This window comes from Eschrichtius robustus, chromosome X (genome assembly GCF_028021215.1).
Source record: "Eschrichtius robustus isolate mEscRob2 chromosome X, mEscRob2.pri, whole genome shotgun sequence".
NCBI classification, from domain to species: Eukaryota; Metazoa; Chordata; class Mammalia; order Artiodactyla; family Eschrichtiidae; genus Eschrichtius; species Eschrichtius robustus.
Window position 1 is genome coordinate 136,172,258 of NC_090845.1, and position 21,111 is coordinate 136,193,368.

At 36.8% G+C, this 21,111-nt stretch overlaps 1 protein-coding gene across 4 annotated transcripts in view; it reads right to left on the reverse strand.

Annotated features, from left to right (window-relative positions):
- Positions 1 to 21,111, reverse strand: part of TMLHE (trimethyllysine hydroxylase, epsilon) — a 63,426-nt gene that overhangs the window by 22,891 nt on the left and 19,424 nt on the right. For 2 of the 4 annotated variants that reach the window (XM_068532757.1, XM_068532758.1), the window contains exons 2-6: positions 20,567 to 20,748; positions 6,812 to 6,988; positions 6,265 to 6,544; positions 4,534 to 4,653; positions 1,175 to 1,411 (exon numbers count right to left, since the gene is read on the reverse strand). In XM_068532757.1, coding sequence (XP_068388858.1) covers positions 1,175 to 1,411; positions 4,534 to 4,653; positions 6,265 to 6,544; positions 6,812 to 6,988; positions 20,567 to 20,747 — 995 coding nt within the window. In that variant the 5' untranslated portion in view covers position 20,748. The remainder of the gene's footprint in view (positions 1 to 1,174; positions 1,412 to 4,533; positions 4,654 to 6,264; positions 6,545 to 6,811; positions 6,989 to 20,566; positions 20,749 to 21,111) is intronic. The other 2 variants (XM_068532760.1, XM_068532759.1) reach the window with 2 other exon arrangements.

The following is a 21,111-nucleotide window of genomic DNA, read 5'->3' on the forward strand; positions in this document are numbered from 1 at the left end:
ATTTGTTCCATGATATGAATTTCTAGAACAGGCAAAACTAATCTATGGTGGTGAAGAATCAAAACAGGGTTTTCCTCTCAGTGTATGTGCAGGGTTGGACTGAGAAGGGGAATAAAGTTACTTTCTGTAGTGATGGTAATATTTGATATCTTGATAGGGGTTTGGGTTACATAGGTGTATGCATTTTTCAAAACTCAGCAAGTGTATATTCAATATTTATAACATCACTGTATGTATATTTTATATCAAAATTAAAGATCTGTAAACAAATATTGAACTTTAGACTTAAGGTTATAAATGTTGAAGTATATTAGGGGGACATATACTCATATCTGCAATGTACTTTCCAATATATCAAAAATAAGATTAATTGATAGATAAACAGAGGGATAGAAAGATGGATAGATAGGTAATAAAGTAAGTATAGTAATATCTCAATGGCAGAATCTAGGTGGTGGGTATATGAGTTTTCTTGTAAATGCTTTTCAACTTTTCTGTATTATGAAAAATGTTCGTAATAAAATGTTGGGGAAAATATTGAGCACCTACTCATTGTTCTAGGCAATTGAGATATAAGAATGACTGAGGGAGAGTTTTCCAGTGGAGCTTATCCCAGGGAAGTGATTTAGTATTTATGTAGTTCCTACTACAATCCAGGGGCAAAGACAGGGGCAACAATTTATTTTTATCCTCACAATTCGGTGTGAAGGAGAAGGCTTGAAATGAGTGGAGATGATGAGTTCAGTTTTGAATAAACTGTGCTTTATGATCCTACAAGATACTAGGTGGCAATATCTAGTAGACTATTGGATATACACAGGTCAGGAGATTTGCATAAATCTGGGCAACAGTCAAATGTTGTTGTTATCATGCCTTTGGGTACCCTTAGCTATTTGGTGACTGAGCACAATTTAATAACTGTTTTTTGTTTTAAAATGTTTTCCTTTTTAAATGCTATGTGAAATATCTGCCCCCTCCAATCTAGCATTCCTTGTCTGTTGGCCTATTCATTATTCCATGGGAATTATAATAAGAATGGAAATTGTACTAATAGAAAGCTATACAATAGCAATATTAAAATGTGACAGACATAGGATATTAGGAATTTTCATTACATTAGAAGACTAATATCTGACAAATACATTACACTGAGAGATAGTTCTTTGGTACTCACCTGATCATATAGAGCTCTTTATTCCACGGGTAGATATTTAAGACTGGCCCTACCCCAATCATGTGGTTGTGACATTCTCCAACATTTTCAATATATTCATGCTTCAATGGCACTTTGCTGAGGAGTTCAAATTCCTCAGGTGCCTTCTGAAGTACCTGTTCTGCTGCATAGAATCCATCTACTAGCAGTGTCCTGCCACCTGTTCCTTCATGCTTAAGACAGTGAAACACTTGAATGCTAAAGAGGGGGAAAAATTAAATTATTCTGTTCAGTGGAGAAAAGAGAATATATCAAAATTTTAGAAAAAATATATATGAAATGATTATTGACTCCACTTGTGTCATTTTCTTTTCACTAAGAAATAAATCTCATTTCCCAATTGCCTTCCCTTCATAGCCAGCTGTACTTTTTTGTGCTTTGAAATATTAATGCCACTACAGGTTCCTCCTAAGCATATTTAACATGTATTGATGGCTATATGTGACAGACCCAGGGAATACCGTCATGAATAAGGTATAGTCTCTGTTTTAAAGAAGGCCAGTCTACTAAGAAGAGATGAAGCAAGTAAGTACCAACAGGCACTATAATAAAGTTGTATACAAGATACAGTGGGGCCATAAGCAGAGGAAATTATTGTAGTGGTGTGTTGTATAGAGAAATGTTTTTGGAGGTGGATGAGAATGGTTTTGCTTAGTCTTAAAGAATGAGCAAGAGTTGGGCTGAAATGAGATTGAGGTGAGGAGAGGGCATTCCAGGCAAAAAAAAAAAAAGTATGACCAAAGATATCAACGCCAAACAACAAGGAGTTTAAACTGAGATGGGAGATGAACTGGTGGGAAGCAAGATGACAAAAAACATGGAAAACAACTTGGATAACTGAAATAGCAGAGAAAAATACTGAGGGCTTGAGCTTAGAGAAGGGTTTTATAGAAAAGAGGACACACCTAAGCAACATGACGGAGGACGAAGAACAGGCAAATATCTAGAATGACTGCAGGTTTTTCACCTGGACAACCTGACAAATAGTAATGCCATCTGTCAAGAGAACTCAGGCAGATGCATAATTGGATGATAATAAGGGGGTGAGAGGGGTTGAGGAAGAGGTTCAGTTTAAGGACATGTTGAAATAGTTGAGTTATATATGGCTGAAAATTTAACAGGAAAAGGAAATGCAACTATTAATGGACTGGAAAACTAAAGTAAAAATTTCAAATTAACAAGGGGAAAATAAAATTAATAGTAATTTAGGAAAAAAGCAAAAATAAGGAAAAGTAAACAACAAAGTAAAATAAGTAATAAACATAAATAAAGATAGAAGGAATAAAATCAAGGAGAACCTAGGGTAAATACAATTAAAATGAGAAAGGTCAGTTCTGGCTATGTTGACCTTTCTGTGAAATTTCTAGGTTAGGATTACTTAGTAGCCAGTTGAAGATGTTTACCTTAGAAGAGAGGTAGATTTTGTAGTTGTCTGTAGGTGATAGCTAAAGCCAAGAGCATGGAAGAAGTCATTTGGAGAGATCATTTCAAGTAAGAAAAGAGGGAGAAGGAGAAAACCTTGAGAAACAACAATATTTACAACATGGACAAAGGAAAATAAGCTGGCACAGGAGACTGAGGAAAAATGGCTATAGATATAGAAGGAAAACTAGAAAAGAAAGGATATTTAAGAAGAGGTAGTGGTTAATGGTCCCAGGGGTCAAATAAGATGAAGACTGAAAGGTACACACTGGGTATGGCAATAAGTTAGTTGCTGGTGACTTTGGAGAGATTAATTTTAATTGGGAGGGGGGTGGATAAACTAGCTGACTACAGGTTTGAAGAGTGAATGAGAAGTGAGAATGAAAAGACACTGAATGTAGACAATTATTTTAATAAGTTTAGCTGCGAAGGTGAGGAGTAAGGCGGGGCTGTAACTAGAAGGAGATAGAGTGTACAACAGTAGAGATTCAAGAAATGAGAAGCTGATAGGAAGGAGTCAATATGTATGGAAGGCTGAAGATACAGGAGAGAGAAACCCCCAAGGAGGTTGGAAAGGATGAGATCCTGAGCAAAGGTAGCTTTAGAAAGCGTAAGGCATATAACAATGATGATGATGATGACAATGGCTAAAATGATAATAATAATAGCTAGTATTTATTGAACATTTATTATGTTCTAGGAAGTATGCCAAGTGCTTTAAATACATCATGTAACTTAATCCCTAAGCAATACAAATGGACAGGTTTTATTACTAGTCCCATTCTACAGATGAATAAACTGAGGCATAGAGAGGTTAAGTTATTTTCCAAGATCACAAAGCTAACCTATGTTCCAGGTGGGATACAAATCCAGGTCTGGTTGATGCCATAGCCTGAACTCTTAACCACTCTCATTATACTGCTAATGTACTTGGTCCTTGCCATTGATTAGAAAGGGTTAAATTAAAGGCACAGACAACCGTGTATCTCTGGTAGTGGTCAGAGAGAAAAGAGCTAGTCAATATTTGAACCTCAACCCCTGTCCAACTGTTTCTCATCCCATTTCCTCATATTCTTCCTTCTGCATCCTGTAGAATGAGGATGCAGGGCTTTTTGTATATCGATAACATTGAGCAGGATGTCAAAAAGATGCTTTATTCTTCCTCCTCTGAACCAAATATTCTTAGGCTCCAAACCCTTAAAGGAAATCAATGCATCATGTCAAATAATTACTATATCTTTTCTGTGGTGAGAAGATTTAAGATCTACTCTCTGTTAGCTACTGGTAATAATATTACAGTATATGACCATATCAAATCAACACATTGTACACCTTATATTTACACAATGTCATATGTCAATTATATCTCAATAAAGCTGGAAAAAAGTATGGTATACGTTATCTTTGACTCAATAGCTTCTGAGTCCATGTGAGAAGGTTATTTTTCATTCATTCCTCCTCTCCAACTTCTTGTAAATTGGATTTAAATTCCTCTTACTACCATACCCAAAGTAGCTGTGTTTGGAAGATTGAACCCTTTGCAATATAACAACTAAATATGAAAAACTGTACAAATTCTCAAACTAATGGTTAATCAATACATTTTTGGTAAGTTATTTGTAATTACTTTGAGAAAAAATGTAAATTAAACAAAATTTACATCCATTTATGTAGTAAGGTAGATTTTCAATCATTTCAAAAATTTTATTCCTATAAGTCTAAAGAAGACTGAGCTAGGGTGTTTAAAAATGATCATGTTTCTAAGGAGAAAAGAAACAGTCATACAAATCAGCAGCAGCAGATATGATCTTGGTTCAAATAAAACAGAGAATGATTAAGAAACTATTGAAGACCATCACACGTAATGATCCCACTTTGGAAAATTCTAATCCACCTACCCACAGGGCTCTTGAAAATAGGTAGTGTCAGTGTGCCGATCCAGAGCTAGCTTGGTGTATGCAGTGTCACCCCTGGAGAAGTCTGAAGTGAAATACCACATCCTCCCATAGATGGTTTCTCTGTCAAATGAAGTATAGGAAACCTTTCATTCTTATCATTCAAAACTCTTTCCAATACTTTCTTTAATTATTCACAAATAACAATAGATTGTTTGGCTCCAGATTTCCATCTATAAGGTAAATATGACAGTTGAACACACCACCAGTCTAAACAATTCCTCCACTGAGTAATATTCTAGGAAGCTGGGGGGAAAAGGGTGAAAGGATAATAAAGTTTGAAAGCTTAGGGAATCATCCCACTCTGTTTATGTATCTACTTTTAATAGCTTTCACACTCAAACTTCTGTCCTGCACTCACCTTCCTCACATAGAAAAAGATGTTTTTGGGTAGCTGCTTTTAGAAGTGATTAATGTAGATCTTCACCCATCTTTTAGACATGGAGGAATAAGAAAAAGAGAAAGGATAGTTTATATTAGCAAGTATTTAGTGAGAGTTGCTGTATCACTGTTATTGTATCTCTCCTTGAAGAGAGATACAAGATACAATAACATCATGGGTTTTGATTTCATAGTTATTTTCCTAGTAGGCTCAGATCTGACTAAAGGTCACTTTAATTCTTTAGCTTTCAGAGTTCATCTTATTCTCTGAACCCTCAAAATCCAAACAGGAAATGGCCTTCCTTTTGAACTATAACCTCTAAAGCCCTGTCAACTTATTGCCTACTAGCACAGCTTTTTTACTTGATAGTTCTCAAACTGTGTTTGAAACTGAATGGTTCACAAATGTTAATTATGCTCTACTAGGATAGGGCAAATGACCCAGCATACTGTCTGCTACACAATGAGCTATATCTGGCTCTTATGAAATAAAAGGAAAGTACTAATTATAACAAAGTTGGTTTACATCACATTTAATACTACAGAAGATAAATCTATATACTACCTAGAAATGCAATGGAAAGAACATTGTATTTAGGATCAGGAAACCCGAGCTATCTGAATCCCAGTTCTACTGCTTACAAGCAGAGCAGTCCTGGGCAAGCCACTTAATACATTTGAGCCTCAAGAGCCTCATCAGTAGAACAGGAGATAAAATACACACTTATCAGGATTACTATAATGACCAATGAAAATAACGGATTTGAATATGCTGGTTAAATGCTATACAGTATAAGGCAGTAGTATTAACAACCAGGCTCTGAATTAAGCCTTAGGAATAATAGAAGGTCAAAAGCAGATGATCTTTAGACACCATCTTATTCAATCCTGTTACTGATCAGATAGGAAAATAGAGGCTACTGGGGCGGCGGGGGTGGGGATTGAGGGAAGGGGTGTGTGTGTTATGCAGTTGTCTATGTTTACCCAACTGCTTGATGGTAGAACTCAGACTACTATCTGGTTTTCTTTACTCACAGTTAGTGCTCTTTCTAGTGTACAATGACTAACTCCTACTTTGAGCATCACTGGGCTCGAAAAAAATACCAATGACTTTGAAGTCTTCACCATATTTAACATGTAAGTGTCTTTAGAGATTAGAAATCTGGGCTTCAAATAAAGCACTATAAATGGGAATCCCATTGTTCAGGCCACAAAATATTCTGGAAAAACGAGGGTGACCATACCTGTCACTAGAAATTAATTTCTGCAGATATCAGGAAACTAATGACTTACCTGATCAAGCTGATCCTTTCTGCCAACTTCTCTGTGTGTTCTTGAGTAGGAGGGACATTTTCTACAAAAGCAATTCCATAGAGCAGAAAGTTCTGTAGAAAGTTCTTCAGTCCCTCCTTGGTTTCTAAGAAGCTCTGGAAATCTACAGATGGAACTTGGGCTTGCTGGTAGATTTCAGCATTCCATAAGATTCTAGGCTGGATGACCTTTTGTTTCTGCCCTTCATAGCTGTTTTTCACCAGCCAATCCAAATCATATCTAGTCACGTGACCATCTGGCCCTTTTAAGGGAAAAATAAAAGGCATTAAAAATAATAATTATAAATACTGCCAATAATTTACTGGTTAAGAATGATGTCAGCTGTAGATTAGAGCAATTTTATTTAAGAAGAAAAATAAAAGGTTCAAAAATAAATGCTTCCAAAGAAAGGAAAAACAAAGAGTAACTAAAAGAATACCTTGTTTTGGAAAGGGGCAAACCATTTTTTGTAAAACAATTGTTCTTTAAAAGAGTACCCCGAAGAAGACCAAGTCTCCTGTCCACTCACAAGTGAAAAAGAGTGTGGTCTCATCCAGACGAATGGTCTTTGGCTGGATACATAAATCCACACTGGCAGTGTCTAGGCTGCGCTGGTGAGTCTTAGAGTTGTAGCAAGATGCTGAGTGGCAGTGGTCTCGAAGCCAGACATAATCGAAGCGCATCACGGTGTTAGCATATTGCAGTTCTAAGGAAAAGATCACACTCTTTTTATATTATTATATTATTTTACATTATTTATTTCGTAAAAATAAATAAATATTTATTTAGGAAAACTAAAAAATCAGGACCCAGAAAACTTCCTTCAAAAAGTCTTCTACCAAGAAATAAGCAAGAGCAATGAGGGGGACACTAGCCCCCTACTAGATATTAAAACATAGTATAGAACTTCTATGATTAAAACAGTGTGATGTTGGTATAGGAAAAGGCAGATAAAACAACAGAAGAGTATAAAAAGTCCAAAAATATACATGAATGCATATAGAAGTTTGGTACGTAAAAACTGGCAGGTGTAATCACTGTGGAAAATATGAATTTTTAAATAAACGGCGTTGGGACAACTGATAATCATTTGCAAAAAGATAAAATTGAGTCCATACCTCATATTGTCACTGGGTGTCCATGATAAACTCAAAACAGATCAGAGTTCTAAGTTTGGAAAATGAAGCCATTCAAGTATATAAAAAGAAGACATAGATAGAGGATATAAAGGAGGTCCTTGTACCATTCTTGCAACTTTTCTGTTAGTTTGAAGATGTATCAAAATAAAAAGTTAGCAAAAAATCAAACTTTCTTATACATCAGGTTATTCATTTAGACAAGGTAAATGAAAAGGAGTTCAAATTTATAAGAGGAACAAAAACTATAAAGTGTCTGGGAAAAAAATGAAAATGTGGAAGACTACTATGGAGAAATCTATAAAACTATCCTGAAAGACTTGAAGGAAACTTGAATGGAGAAATATGCTCACAGATGGGCAGATTCAATAATGAAAAGATAGGAATTCTCCCACAAATTAATACACAGAACTCCATGTACTTTCAATCCAAATCCCAGTGAAAATTTTCATGTACTGGACAGGCTAATTCCAAGAATCATACTCAGAATTAATAAAGTAACAATTTTGAGAAAGAAAAAGAAAGGCATGGAGGGGAAGTCTTACTAGATATAAAAATGTATTATAAAGCTATAGTCATTTAAAAAGTATGATATTCATGCAGAATGGACTAACAGATCAAGGGGACAGAATAGAGTCTCAAAACAGACTCAACTGTACATGAAAATATGGTATATGTTAAAGGTGGTATTTTGTAATAGTGGTGAAAAGATAGATTACTCAATAACTAGTTTTGGAAAAATGAATCTTGAAAAGTTGATTCTAGAGTCACGTCAGCCTCAACAGTAAACTACTGATAGAGTAAAAGATAAAAAATAAAACTGTTATATATTGACAACTCTGAGGTAGGAAAAGCCTTTTTAATATGACACAAAAAGCATAAAAGATAATTTGTGTATATGAAAATAAAAACCTTCTGTTTTGCAAACAATGTAAAAAACAAAGTTAAAAGACAAGTAACAGGAAAAATCTTTTTAACATAAAAGGGTTAATACCCAGGATATAGAATAAATCCTTGTGATCATTAAGATAAAAACTCAATAGAAAAATGACCAAAGGATATCAATAGGAAAGTCACCAGAAATGACCAGTAAACACATGAACTCTTCTAACCTTAGTAGTAATCAGAGAAATGGGTATTAAGATATCATTTTTTATCCATCAGAGTGACAAAAATTTTAAAGTTTGATTAAAACATGTGTTTTCAAAAGATGTGGAGAAATGCATACTCTCAAACACTGGTAATGTGAGTATAAATTGGTGAAGACACACTGAATGGCAATCTGGAAGTTTCTATGAAAATAATAAAAAATGTGTATATTTATTGCTTGACCCAGAAATTTACCTCTCAGTACTTACCTTATAGAAACCGTCACATATGAAGAGGTATGCACAAGGATATTCATAATAGTTTTGTTTATAATAGCAAAATAATTAGAAAATAAGACTAAATGTCTGTCAGTGGGGGAAGTCGAGGAATAGCTGAATAAACTGTGGTGTATCTACAATGAGATCCTAATAAACAGTTAAAAAATGCAGTATATCTGGACTCCTCAAATTAACTTTGTACAATGTTATCATTCTCACTTTAAGGACAGGAAACTAAAGCTCAGAGATGTTAAATAACTTTGTAAGATCATATAATCATTAGGTGGTGAACCCAGGACGTGAACTCAAGTTGTCCAACCCCAAAGTCCTATGCTAGTGTTTCTCAAAGTGTAGTCTTGAGAATCTCTGAAGGTGAGACTTCAGGAAAGGCAGAGTAAGGAGCTTGGAAAATCCTCTCCCCCAATAACAATGATAAAACTGGACAAAATTACCAATAACAACCATTTTAGGACCTGGAAATTGACCAAAGGCTTACAACAAATTAAGAAGCATTTAGTCAAGAAAAACTATTGAACCTTGGGTAAGAACAGTGGGAATCTGTGTGTTTTAGCTTGGGGTGCTTCCACTCCCTACCCCACCCCCACCAGCTCCATCAGCAATAGTTCTACCAGGGCAGGCAAGCCAAGAAAGCCAGCAGCTTTGCTGCTGAGGGGGACTAAATTGATTTGGAGCAGAGCACATTAAAACTCCATGCCCCTGGGTGTTGAAAACAATCAAGGAAGGCATACTGGTTGGGACAAGCAATAGATCCGCAGAACAGCCAGAAATCTATCAGGGGGATCAAGGGAATGAGACAGCTATAGTGGGCCTTGGAAAGCCCCCTCACATCCCCTGTGTTCGGTAAGGCTGTGCACACATGCAGGGCTGTGTGCACAATAAGGAGAGATTGGAAAGGTCCCTAGTTATCTACATGCCCCTGGAGGAGTGTGAGGCACAATGGAGACATGTGAAGAATGGCAGAAACTGAAAGCCTGGGCAGACTTATAAACAGCCGAAACTTTGTGTGCCCCAATCCACACACACATCCATTGGCAAAAGGTGGAAGCCTTACTGGCTTAAGGTTTTTAGCTTAACCTCTGACCAACTGTTAGCTGGCCACTAAACTATACGAGGGTTTCTCAAACCTTGGTACTCTGGACATCTAGGGCATCCCTAGTCTCCACCCACTAGATGCTAGAAGCATCCTCCTCGTCAGCTGTGACAACTAAAAATGTTCCCAGACATTGCCAAGTGTCTCCTGTGGTGGCAAAACCCCCCCAGTTGAGGACCACTGAGTTATGCTGACCCCACTGTGATACATAGAAGCCACAGTTAAAATTAAAACCAATTACTCCAGAGAAGTCAATAACAAATAAACAAAACACACATACAGCAACAATCCCCCTGCGAGGTCAGAAATCAGTTTCTGTATTACCTAAAATGTCCAGATTTTCAACAAAAGACCCTGAGATACATATAGAAACAGAAAAGAGTGACCCTTGCAGTCCATACAAACTGTCTGAGAAGAGTATTACAAGAAATCCTATTGTCTAAGTCAGGCATGCTGCTAGTAGGTAGCTTATTACCTGTGAGGAAATGCCTTTCCCTTCTAACATCCTTGGGAGAGAAGCAGAGTGGACCACTGGGGCATCACCTCCATGTACCTATAACATCTTCTAGTTATGAGTCAAAAGTTGGTGCTGAATGCTTGAAAATCCAGACACTGAAGTTAATTGAAAGAGTCTCTGATACAGCAACTGCTGATACTGTGGAATGGGGCTATTATTTGGTGGTGATCTGAAGTTGGAGTTCTTGATCTAGGATCCATGGAATGATATGTAAAACTCTGTGTGTGTATGTGTGTGTGTGTGTGTGTGTGTATGTGTGTGTGTGTGTATGTGTGTGTATGTGTGTGTGTTTGTGTGTATGTGTGTGTGTGTATGTGTGTGTGTTTGTATGTGTGTGTGTATGTGTGTGTGTTTGTGTGTGTGTGTGTATGTGTGTGTGTGTGTGTATAGCTCTGTATTTTTCTATGGAGAGGATTCATAGCTTGCAACAGAATTTCTATGAGATTCATAAACTAAAAATATTGAGAACCACTCCCTTAGAGTGATAAAAGTGATTAAGTACCACCAACCCTCATTCAGATTGGTCATTACACTGAGGTAATCCAGGGTTTTGACAAACTATAACCTTCAAGCTCTTGCACATGCAGTTCCCTCTGAACAGAACATCCATTCTTACCTTCTCACCCTTTTTCCCTTGCCTAATTCATATTTAAATATTCATGACTCTGCTCAAATCCTGTAGGCAGTCATTTATAACTCTTTAGTTTGGGTTAGGTAACTCTCCTCTTGTTCTTATAGCACTCCATATGCTGTCTAAAAGCATTTATCACACTGTTTTATAACTGTCTGTGTGTTTGTTTTTGCCATAAGACGGTACCTTGAGGATAGGGAATGTGTCTTCTCCATCACTGCATGCTTCGCATTTATCACAACGCCTGGCTCCTGGTACTTGCCCATTCAGAAATGAGAATGATCCTGTCGTCAAAACTATGGATGATCTTCTCCTGCCCTATTAGATGGGTGAGAAGTTGCCAGGCACATACTGTACAGTAGTGGAATAATTTGTACTATGGGGATGGACTCGTATCTTAAAAAGCTCCAAAAAATCCCCTTCATTTTAGTCAAGTTGGTATGCTTACTGTCCTTTCAATGGCTGGAATTCATTATTACCTCTGCTCTTGCCATTTTTCTCCTTAAAATTACAGGCTCCTCTAATTAAATGACCATCTTTTCTTTCAAAATCTAGCTAAAAATTCATTTAATTCAAGGAAGCTTCCTTGACTAACCCTACATTTTCTTTGAAATTAAGTAGTTGGTATGTATCAATTTAATTTGCATTTGCATATGGCATAAGCTATTTATGCTTCTTATATTTATTTACTCATTTTATGTTTTATGTTTACATTAAGGTAGGGACTATGTCTTCCATCTTTGGTTCTCTAGAAGTTCTCAGTTCTGTATAAAGTTGACACTGAACAAATGTTTATTAATTAGGTCTTGCCAAAATGTCAATACAGAAGAGAAACTTAGGACTCAACTCATTTCTCTTGTAACCTACATTTAATCAATCACCAAGGTTTGTTACTTCCGCCTCCTCTGTCACTCTGAAATCCACCTGACCTCTCCATTTCCACTCTTTTCTCCTGCCACCTTCAGGCAATCATCATCTCTAACCGTGGGCTTCTCTAAAAAGCGATTTTTAAAATCAGAGTACTAAAATCAGATTGAACTTTGGAAAAACTGCTCTAGTTTCTGGATCATCAAGGGAGCAAGGCAAGGCTGTAGTAATCCTGGTAGGATAGTTGCCTCATTGCTGCTTTGAAGCTCATGCTATCCTATATAACTCTAAACTTCTTCATTACTCTAATCATGTATCTCCTGAGTCGCTTTATTTTTAAATAAATGAAGATCAGTTTACTGTCTTTTACTGTCACCCCATCATCCCTTCCCCTGTCACCATTCTTGGCAGCTTCATCATTATTAACTGTAATACCTTCATAATTTTCATTTCAAACACCCTGTACTCTGACTACCTGTTGTTCCTTTTCCAGCTCAATTATTCAGGCACTCTTCACTGTAATAATCCTTCAACTACACAAAAAGCTCCAATCCATTGACCATAAGCTCCTTTTTGTTATCCATCATCTTGCCTCCTTTAATGTCTTCGATTCCCTCCTTACAGGGCCCACCTTCCATGATCCGTCATTTTAATTAATTCCTTGCCAACACCCTTAACTCCCTTGCCCCCCTATTGCCCTCTGCCATGCTTCCCTGACACAGCTCTGACCCGGATACACTCAGGTCCACACCTCCTCTGTGCCTGCAGCCAAGCAGCTAAACATTGTTAGAGAAAAAAAATTAAACTGTGTTGGTTACTTTCATTTTAAAATCATCACCAAAAATATCAAATGAGTACTCAACGCTGCCAAACAGTCCTTGCATAATTTCTTAGTAAAATCACTTACTCACTCTCCAAGAACACTATTATACATAGTCTCTTCTCTCCTCAAACTGCCAACACCACCTCTCCCTTCCCACTTTCAACTGATTACCTTGCTTACTCCTTCAAAGAGAATATGGAAGCAATTAGAAGACAATCTCCACAAACCCATGCTCCACATCCACCCACTTACATGCATCTGTGCCCATATATTCTGCCTTCCTTCTTGTTACTATGGTTGAAATATCTGTGCACTTAATCAAGGCCAACACTCTCATTTATGAATCAGATCCTATCTCTTTCCTACTCAGGTACTACACTTCTGAAATTTTTCTATCCCCCTCTTTTGCGTCATCAGATTGTCCCCTCCTACTGGATCATTCTCATCAGCGAACATGTTGCAATGTCTTCCATCTTAAAACAATATCCCCCTCCACTACCACTCCACCTCATATTCCCTTTCATAGTGAAACTTACGGCTTGAGGTTTCTACTACCTCTCTGTTAATAAATTTGTTTTAAATTTTAGAATGATTTTAATTTTATAGAAAAGTTGCAAATACAAAGAGTTCCCATATAGCCCTTGCCCAGTTTCCCTTATTACTAATATCATACATTAGTATGGTAAATTTGTCACAACTGATGAATGAATATTGATACATTATTAATTAATTAAATCCCATAATTTATTTGAATCTCATTAGTTTTCCCCTAATGTCTTTTTTCTGTCCCAGGATCCCATCCAAGACCCACATTACATTTAGTCATCATGTCTCCTTAGGCTCCTCTGGGCTGTGACTTTCCTTGTTTTTGATGACCTTGACAGTTTTGAGAGGTACTGGTCAGGCATTTTGTTAGAATGTCCCACAATTTGGGTTTATCTGATGCTTTATCATGGTTAAAGTGGGGTTATAAGTTTTTGGGAAGATAGCCACAGAAGTGAGGTGCCCTTCTCACCATATCATATCACTGGTACATGCTATCAAAGGTAGTGTTTGCTACATTTCTCTACTTAAGTTACCCCACCCTCCTTCCATATTCTATTCTTTGCCAGCAAATCACTAAGTGCAGCCTGCATTCTAGGACTGGGGACTTACGATCCACCTCCATAGTTGGGGGAGGAGGAATATCTGCATAAATTATTTGGAATTCTTTTGTATGGGACATTTATATGTACTCTCCCCATTTATTCATTTATGTATATCAGCATGGATTCATGGATATTTATTTTACACTTTTGGTTATAATCCAATATTACATTATTTATTTTCTTGCTCAAATTGTTTCCGCATTGGCCATTAGAAGCTCTTTTAGTTAGCTCCTGTGTCCCTTTAACATTGCCTCATCATTTTTTTGAGCACTTCCTTACTTTCTGGGACTTCAAGATTCTCCAGGCTCATCTTGTATTTTCTCTGACCCAGCTCTAGAATAGTCCATTTTTCTAAGGAGCCCTTGGTTCCTTTTCTTGGAGCGTGGTATTAGAAACCAAGATCTGGGTGTGCTCATTGCCACTGTGGTGTCATTGTTTCCAGGACCTCTCAGCAGCTAGAGCTAGGAAATATACTAATCTATGTGTAAAAACATTATCTATACAGCCGACCCTTTAACAACATGGGTTTGAACTGCACAGGTCCACTTATACACAGAATTTTTTTCAATAGTACATACTACGTACGGTACTACACAGTCTGTGGTTGGTTGAATCCGAGAATGCGGAAATGTGGATACAGAGCAACTGTAGCAGGGAAGAGCAAAATCAGACTCCGCGGTGGATCTGTTTCTTTTACTTTAACCTTTGCTCTCCGTTGCTTTTTGTTACTATAATCACTAAAAGGATGTTGTCTATAGCTATTGGCATACATAATGGCCTGCCTCGGGGAACCCTGCCCCTCTGCCCGAATGTTAAACTAAAGTGCCTTTGTTCAGCTCACAGGGAAACATCCTGACCCTGCCCACCAGTGAATGGCTGCAAGAAAGAAGAAATTAACACATCCCCTCCCTGAGGCTGGCCAAACCAGGAGATGTTTTGCAAGACTTGTGGCCTTTTTAGTTTACTTCCTCATCTCCTCCCCCTCTCTTTTCTATAAAAGAAACTGACATCCAGACCCCGATAAGATGATACTCTAGGACATTAGTCCACCATCTTCTCGGAGGCCCGGGTTTCCAAATAAGTCACGGTTCGTTGCCTCAACACCTCTCTGCTGATTTATTGGCCTGTTGTGCAGCGAGCAGAGCGAGCTTGGACTCAGAACTGTGTATACAGAGGGCAATCTACAAGTTATATGTGGATTTTTGACTGCACAGAAGGTTGGCACCCATAACTCCTGCATTGTTCAAGGGTCAACTGTAATTATTTCTGCATCTATCCATCTGTATCTATGTTAGGCTAAACATGAGTTTATACTGATGTCTTCAACTATAATCCAGTACCACATGATTCATTCTAGCATTTCCCCTATACTTATGGGTAACCACACTCTCCAGACCCCTAGCAACCACTGATTTGTTTTCTGTCCCTATAGTTTTGCCTTCAACAGAATGTCATGTCATTCCTTTTGATTGCTGAATAGTATTCCATTGTATGGATGTACTATAGTTTATTAGTTAACCTATTGAAGGATATTTTGATAGCTTCCCACTTTTGACAATTATGAATAAAGTGGTTTTTCATGTGTGGGTTTTTGCTGTGGACATAAGTTTACAAATCAGTTGGGTAAATACCTAGGAGTGCAACTGTTGACAAGTCCATGTTTAACTTTATAAGAAACTACCAAATTTTCTTCCAGAGTGGCTATACTATTTTTGTATTATTACCAGCAATGAATACAAGTTCCTATTGCTCTGCATTCTTGTCAGCATTAAGTACTGCCAGGTGTTTTTTGGATTTTAGTCATTCTAATAGGTGTATAGTGGCATCTCATTGTGGCTTTAATTTGCATTTACCTAATGAAATCATGTTGAGCATGTTTTCATATGCTTATTTGCCATACTTTTGTCCTCTGGTGAAGTGTCTGTTCAGATCTTTCTACCCTTTTAAAAATTGGGTTATTTGTTTTCTTATTGTTAAGTTTTAAGAGGTTTTTCTAAAATCTGCATACAAATCTTTTCTCAAGCATGTGGTTTGCAAATATTTTCTCCACGTCTGTGTGGCTTTTCTTTTCATTCTTTTAACAGTGTCTTTCACAGAGAAAATGTTTTGAATTTTGATATTGTCCAATTTACCATTTTTTTCCTTTATGCATTAAGCTTTTGAAGTTGCATCTAAGAACTTTTTGCTTAATCCAAGGTAACAAACATTTTCTCATACAAGTTTTATAGTTTTGCATTTTACATTTAGGCTTATGATCAACTTTGAGCTATTTTTTACACAAAGTATGAGGCAGGTGTGAACATTTTGTTTTGTTTTGCTCTTTTGCATAGGGATGTCCAACTGTTCTAGCACCACCTGTTGAAAAAAACAGTCCTTTCTCCATTGAATTGACTTTGCACTTTTATCAAAAATCAGTTTACCATATCTGTGTGGGTCTATTTCTGGGCTCTCAATTTTGTTCCACTGTTCTATGTATCTATCCTTTTGACAACACCACACTGCCTTGATTGTAGTTGATCCTTGAACAACATGGGTTTGAACTGTTTGGGTCCACTTATAAGCAGATTTTTTTCAATAGTAAATACTATAGTACTACCTGATTTGCAGTTAAATTGATCTGTGGATGTAAAACCACATATATGAAGGAACTGCATATATACAGAGGGCTGACTGTAAATTACACTCAGATTTTTGACTGCTCAGAAAGTTGGCACCCTAACCCCTGTGTTGTTTGTGTCAACTGTACTAAGGTTAACTTAAGCCCTTTGACTTAATTTTTTTCCAGAAGTGTATTGGCTATTCTGATACCTTTGTCTTTCCACATACATTTTAGAATCAGTTTGTCAATATCTATAAAAAAGTCTGCTGGGATTTTTTGAGTGGGATTGCACTGAATCTATAGATCATACTGAGAATTCACATCTTAAAAATATTGGGTCTTCTAATCTATGAGCATGGAAAGTCCTTCCAATTATTTATGTTCTTTCATTTTTTTTTATCAGTGTTTTGTAGTTGTCTGCACACAGATTGTGTGTGTGTGTGTGTGTGTGTGTATTTATTGCCATACATCCCCCTCCAACCACTGCTTTCGTTGCTTACCACAAATTTTGATAAGTTGTATATTCATTTTCATTTAGTTCAAAATATTTTTAACTTTCCTTGAGACTTACTTTACTTATACATTTTTTGGTAGTGTATACCTTGATTTCCAAATATTTGGGACTTTTCTGTCATAGACTTCTAGTTTTTTCTGTTATGGTCAATGTACATACTCTCTATGTTTTTAGAGTCTTTAAAATTTTTGAGCTTTGTTTTATGGCCCAGAATGTGGTCTACCTTGATGAATGTTTCATTTAAACTTCAGAACAATGTGTACTTTACTGTTGTTGGATGGATTGTTCTACAAATATCAATTGGGTCAAGTTGGTTGATGGTGCCTGATTAATCTATCGATTACTGAGAGAGGTATTAAAACCAACTGAAATTGTGGATTTGTTTATTTCTACTTCTATCTCTGTCAGTTTTTGCTTCATGCATTTTGATGGTTTATTGTTAGGTGCTACATTTTTAGGATTGTTACATGTTCTCTTGGAGAACTGACCCCTTTATCACTATGTTATGTGCCTCTTTATCCATGATAATCTTCCATGTTCTGAAGACTGTTTTGTCTGAAATTAACATAGTTACTGTTGTTTTGATTAGCATTGCATGGTGTTTCTATTTCCATCCTTTAACTTTAAATTTTAAAAAAATTTAAGTAGACTATTTTTTAGAGCAGTTTTAGGTTCACAGCAAAACTGAGACAAAGGTACAGACAGCTCCATATATCCCTTGTCCCCACATCATCCCTTAACATTTATCCTGAGCCTTTATATTTAAAGTGCGTTTCTTGTAGACAACATATAGTAGAATATTTTTTTGATCCATTTTGACAATCTTTGTATTTTGACTGGTGTGGTTAGGCAATTTATATTTGAAGAGATTATTGATGTAGTTGACTCTAAATCTACCTTCTTGCTGTTTTCTATTTGTTGTATTTACTCCTTGTTTCCTTTCTTTTTTCCTCTTTTTCTGCCTTCTCTGATTTTCCTTGGGTGTTTTTTATGATTCCATTTTATCTCATTTCTTGACTTATTATTCATACTATTTTTTAAAACTTTTTTAGTAGTTTTCCTAATGTTTACAATGTACATTTTAAATAATCTAAGCACACCTTTAGATAACTCTAAAAGTGTCATCCAAAGTGGCTGTACTATTTTGCATGCCAACAGCAATGAAAAAGAGCTCTGATTCCTATTCATCCTTGGTAGAACTTGGTATTGTCAGTTCTTTTGACTTACCTTATAATAGAATATTCCTAATTTCTCCCTCCTATCCTGTCACATTGTTGTCATTTGTTTCACTTTTATATGTGCTATGAACACCAAATACACTGCCATTACTATTTAAATAATTAAAATTTAGTGCAATTAAGGAAAAAAGTTTATCTTCACTCATTTCTAACACTCTTCATTTTTTTATGTAGATCCAAGTTTGTGACCTATATCATTTTTCTTCTGCCAGAAGAAATTCCTTTACAGTATTTTGAGAAGTTATATGAGAAAGTCTATTTCTCTCTCACTTTTGAAGGATTGCTGGATATAGACTTCCAGGTTGGCAGTTTTTTTCTCCTTTTAATACTTTAAAATTGTCATTCCATTGTGTTCTTGCTTGTATAGTTTCTCATGAGAACTCTGCTGTAATTCTTCTGTTTCTGTGTAAGTGAAGTGTTTTTCTCCCCTCTGACTGCCTTCAAGATTTGCTCTTTGTTTTCACTCTTTTGCCTAAGTGTGGGGTTTTGTGTGTGTGTGGGGGGGGTTAAAAATGGATGCTAAGCTTCTCTAAGCTTCTTGGATATGTGGTTTGGTGTCTGACACTTATTTTGGAAAGCTTTCAAAAATTATTTCTTCAAATATTTCTTCTGCTTAGTTCTTTCTTTCTTTTCTTTCTGGTATTCCATTCATGTATATGTTACAACTTTTGATATTGTTCCACATTTCCTGAATACTCTTTGTTTGTTTGTTTGTTTCCACTCTCATTTTCTCTGTGCATTTCAGTCTGGGTAATTTCTATTGACCTATCTTTATATCTGATTCTATCCCTTGTTGTCTCTTATGAGCCCATCAAAGTCATTCCTCATTTCTGTTACTGTGCTTTTGATTTCCTTTTGATTCTTTCTTATATTTTCCATCACCCTGCTGACATTATCTATCTGGTCTTTCATTTTGTCTACCTTTTCCATTAGAATCCTTAAGATATTAACCATAGTTATTTTAAATTTCCTGACTGAAAATTTCAACACCTGTGTCATATGTGAGTCTAGTTCTGATGGTGTTTTGTCTCTTCAACTTGTGTTATTTCTTGCCTTTTAGCATGTTTTGTAATTTTGTTCTTGTAGTTGACAGCCAGACATGTATAGAGCAGTAGACACTGAGGTAAATAGGAATTTATGGGTGACTATATCAATCTGGCCAAGAGCTGGGCTATGCTTGACATTTACTGTCTCTATGGGTACCAGAGGCTTTAAATTTCTCTCGTGATCTTGTTTTTATCCCCCCTCTTGGCCTTGGCCCTTCTCTTTGTGCTTCACCTCAGAGACAGTCTGTCTTTTGCAGCTGTAATCCACTGCTATTTTAACTGGAGGCTTATTAGTTGGTTGTAGTGGGGGGGAGGGGAATTCTCTAATCTTTGGATTAAGTCTAAGTCTTTGGAGTGCATAGTGGGTCTATGTTTTGGGAGTGTGGCCTTCACGGTTGTTTTTGTCCCTTTCCAGGGTGTTGTGAGTTGAACTGCATTCCCCAAATAGATATGTTGAAGTCTTAACTTCTAGTACATGTGAATGAGACGTTATTTGGAAATAGGGTCTTGGAAGATAATCAAGATAAGATGAGGTCATACTGGATTAGCGTGGGCCCTAAATCCAACACATGGTCCCCTTATAAGGAGAGAGAAATTTGAAGACACAGAAGAGACACAGGGAAGATGATGGAGGCAGAGAGTGGAGTGATGTTGCCAAAGAACACCAAGGATTGTTGGCAACCAGAAGAGGGAAGGAAGAGTTCTCTCCTAGAGTCTTCAGAGAGGACATGGCCCTGCCAACATCTTATTTCAGACTTCCTGCTTCTAGAACTGTGAAAGAATAAATTTCTGTTGTTTATGCCAATTAGTTTATGGTAATTTGTCACAGCAGTGCTAGGAAACTAATACACAGGGGTAAAGCTTTTTTCCCCTATGCCACCCAATACTTTCCCTGGCTACAGAATTTCCAGTCTACGTCTTTGAAACTCTCTCCCCTGTATACTGAGGTTTTTTTTTCTTCTTTATTTTTTCTTCGATGAGACAGGGAGATAGAGTGGGGCTGGGGCATAGCAGACTTCCTTTTCCCTAGCTGGGATGAGATTTTCCTGTTACCCTATATTAGTTTTGTCTTTCTTGCAACCTGTAAAATAATCCTGGAAATAAATGGTTAAAAGTCTTCGCAACTTCACAGAAAGTACTTTCAGTCCACATGAAAAGTATCTGTCATTGCACAATAATGTAAATATACTTTGCACTACTGAAGTGTACACTTAAAATGGTTACGGTATTAAATTTTGGTTTTTTTGTCACAATTAAAAATAAAGTATCTGCCTCTACACATCTTACCAAAATGATCTTCATGTTGCTGCCAAACACAATTCAGAGACTTGGAGGCTGTATGGTGCCAATGGATGGCTAATGGAAATAAGCTTTTGAAGTTGGGCTGTTGAAGGGCCCAACATGTGACTCGTCCCCTCAGCAGGTCCTGGAGCCTGCTTTGTAGATGGGACAACCTGCGGCACCACATCCTAGAAAATTTGACAATGAGAGTGTTAGTAACAATATAAAACAATGTTTATAAGGCTGTAGGAATGATACTACATATCTAACTATGTAAAAGAACAGATTTTATTATCTCAACCACAGCATTAAAGGAGAAATTCTGAACAGCTAAGCATAAGTGGTTGATAACCATTACTTCTATCTTCTCACCAGCCACTCATATTATGCATTGCAATCTTGCTTCCACCCCGCTATCTAACTGAAGTGGTTCTTTAGAAAATCACTAATTTTAACCTTCCAACCACATATGGAAGGATTGCTTTTTCGGGCTTATCATTCTGGGACTCTCCACTGTGACACTATTATCATCCTCATCCTGAATCCTTGAA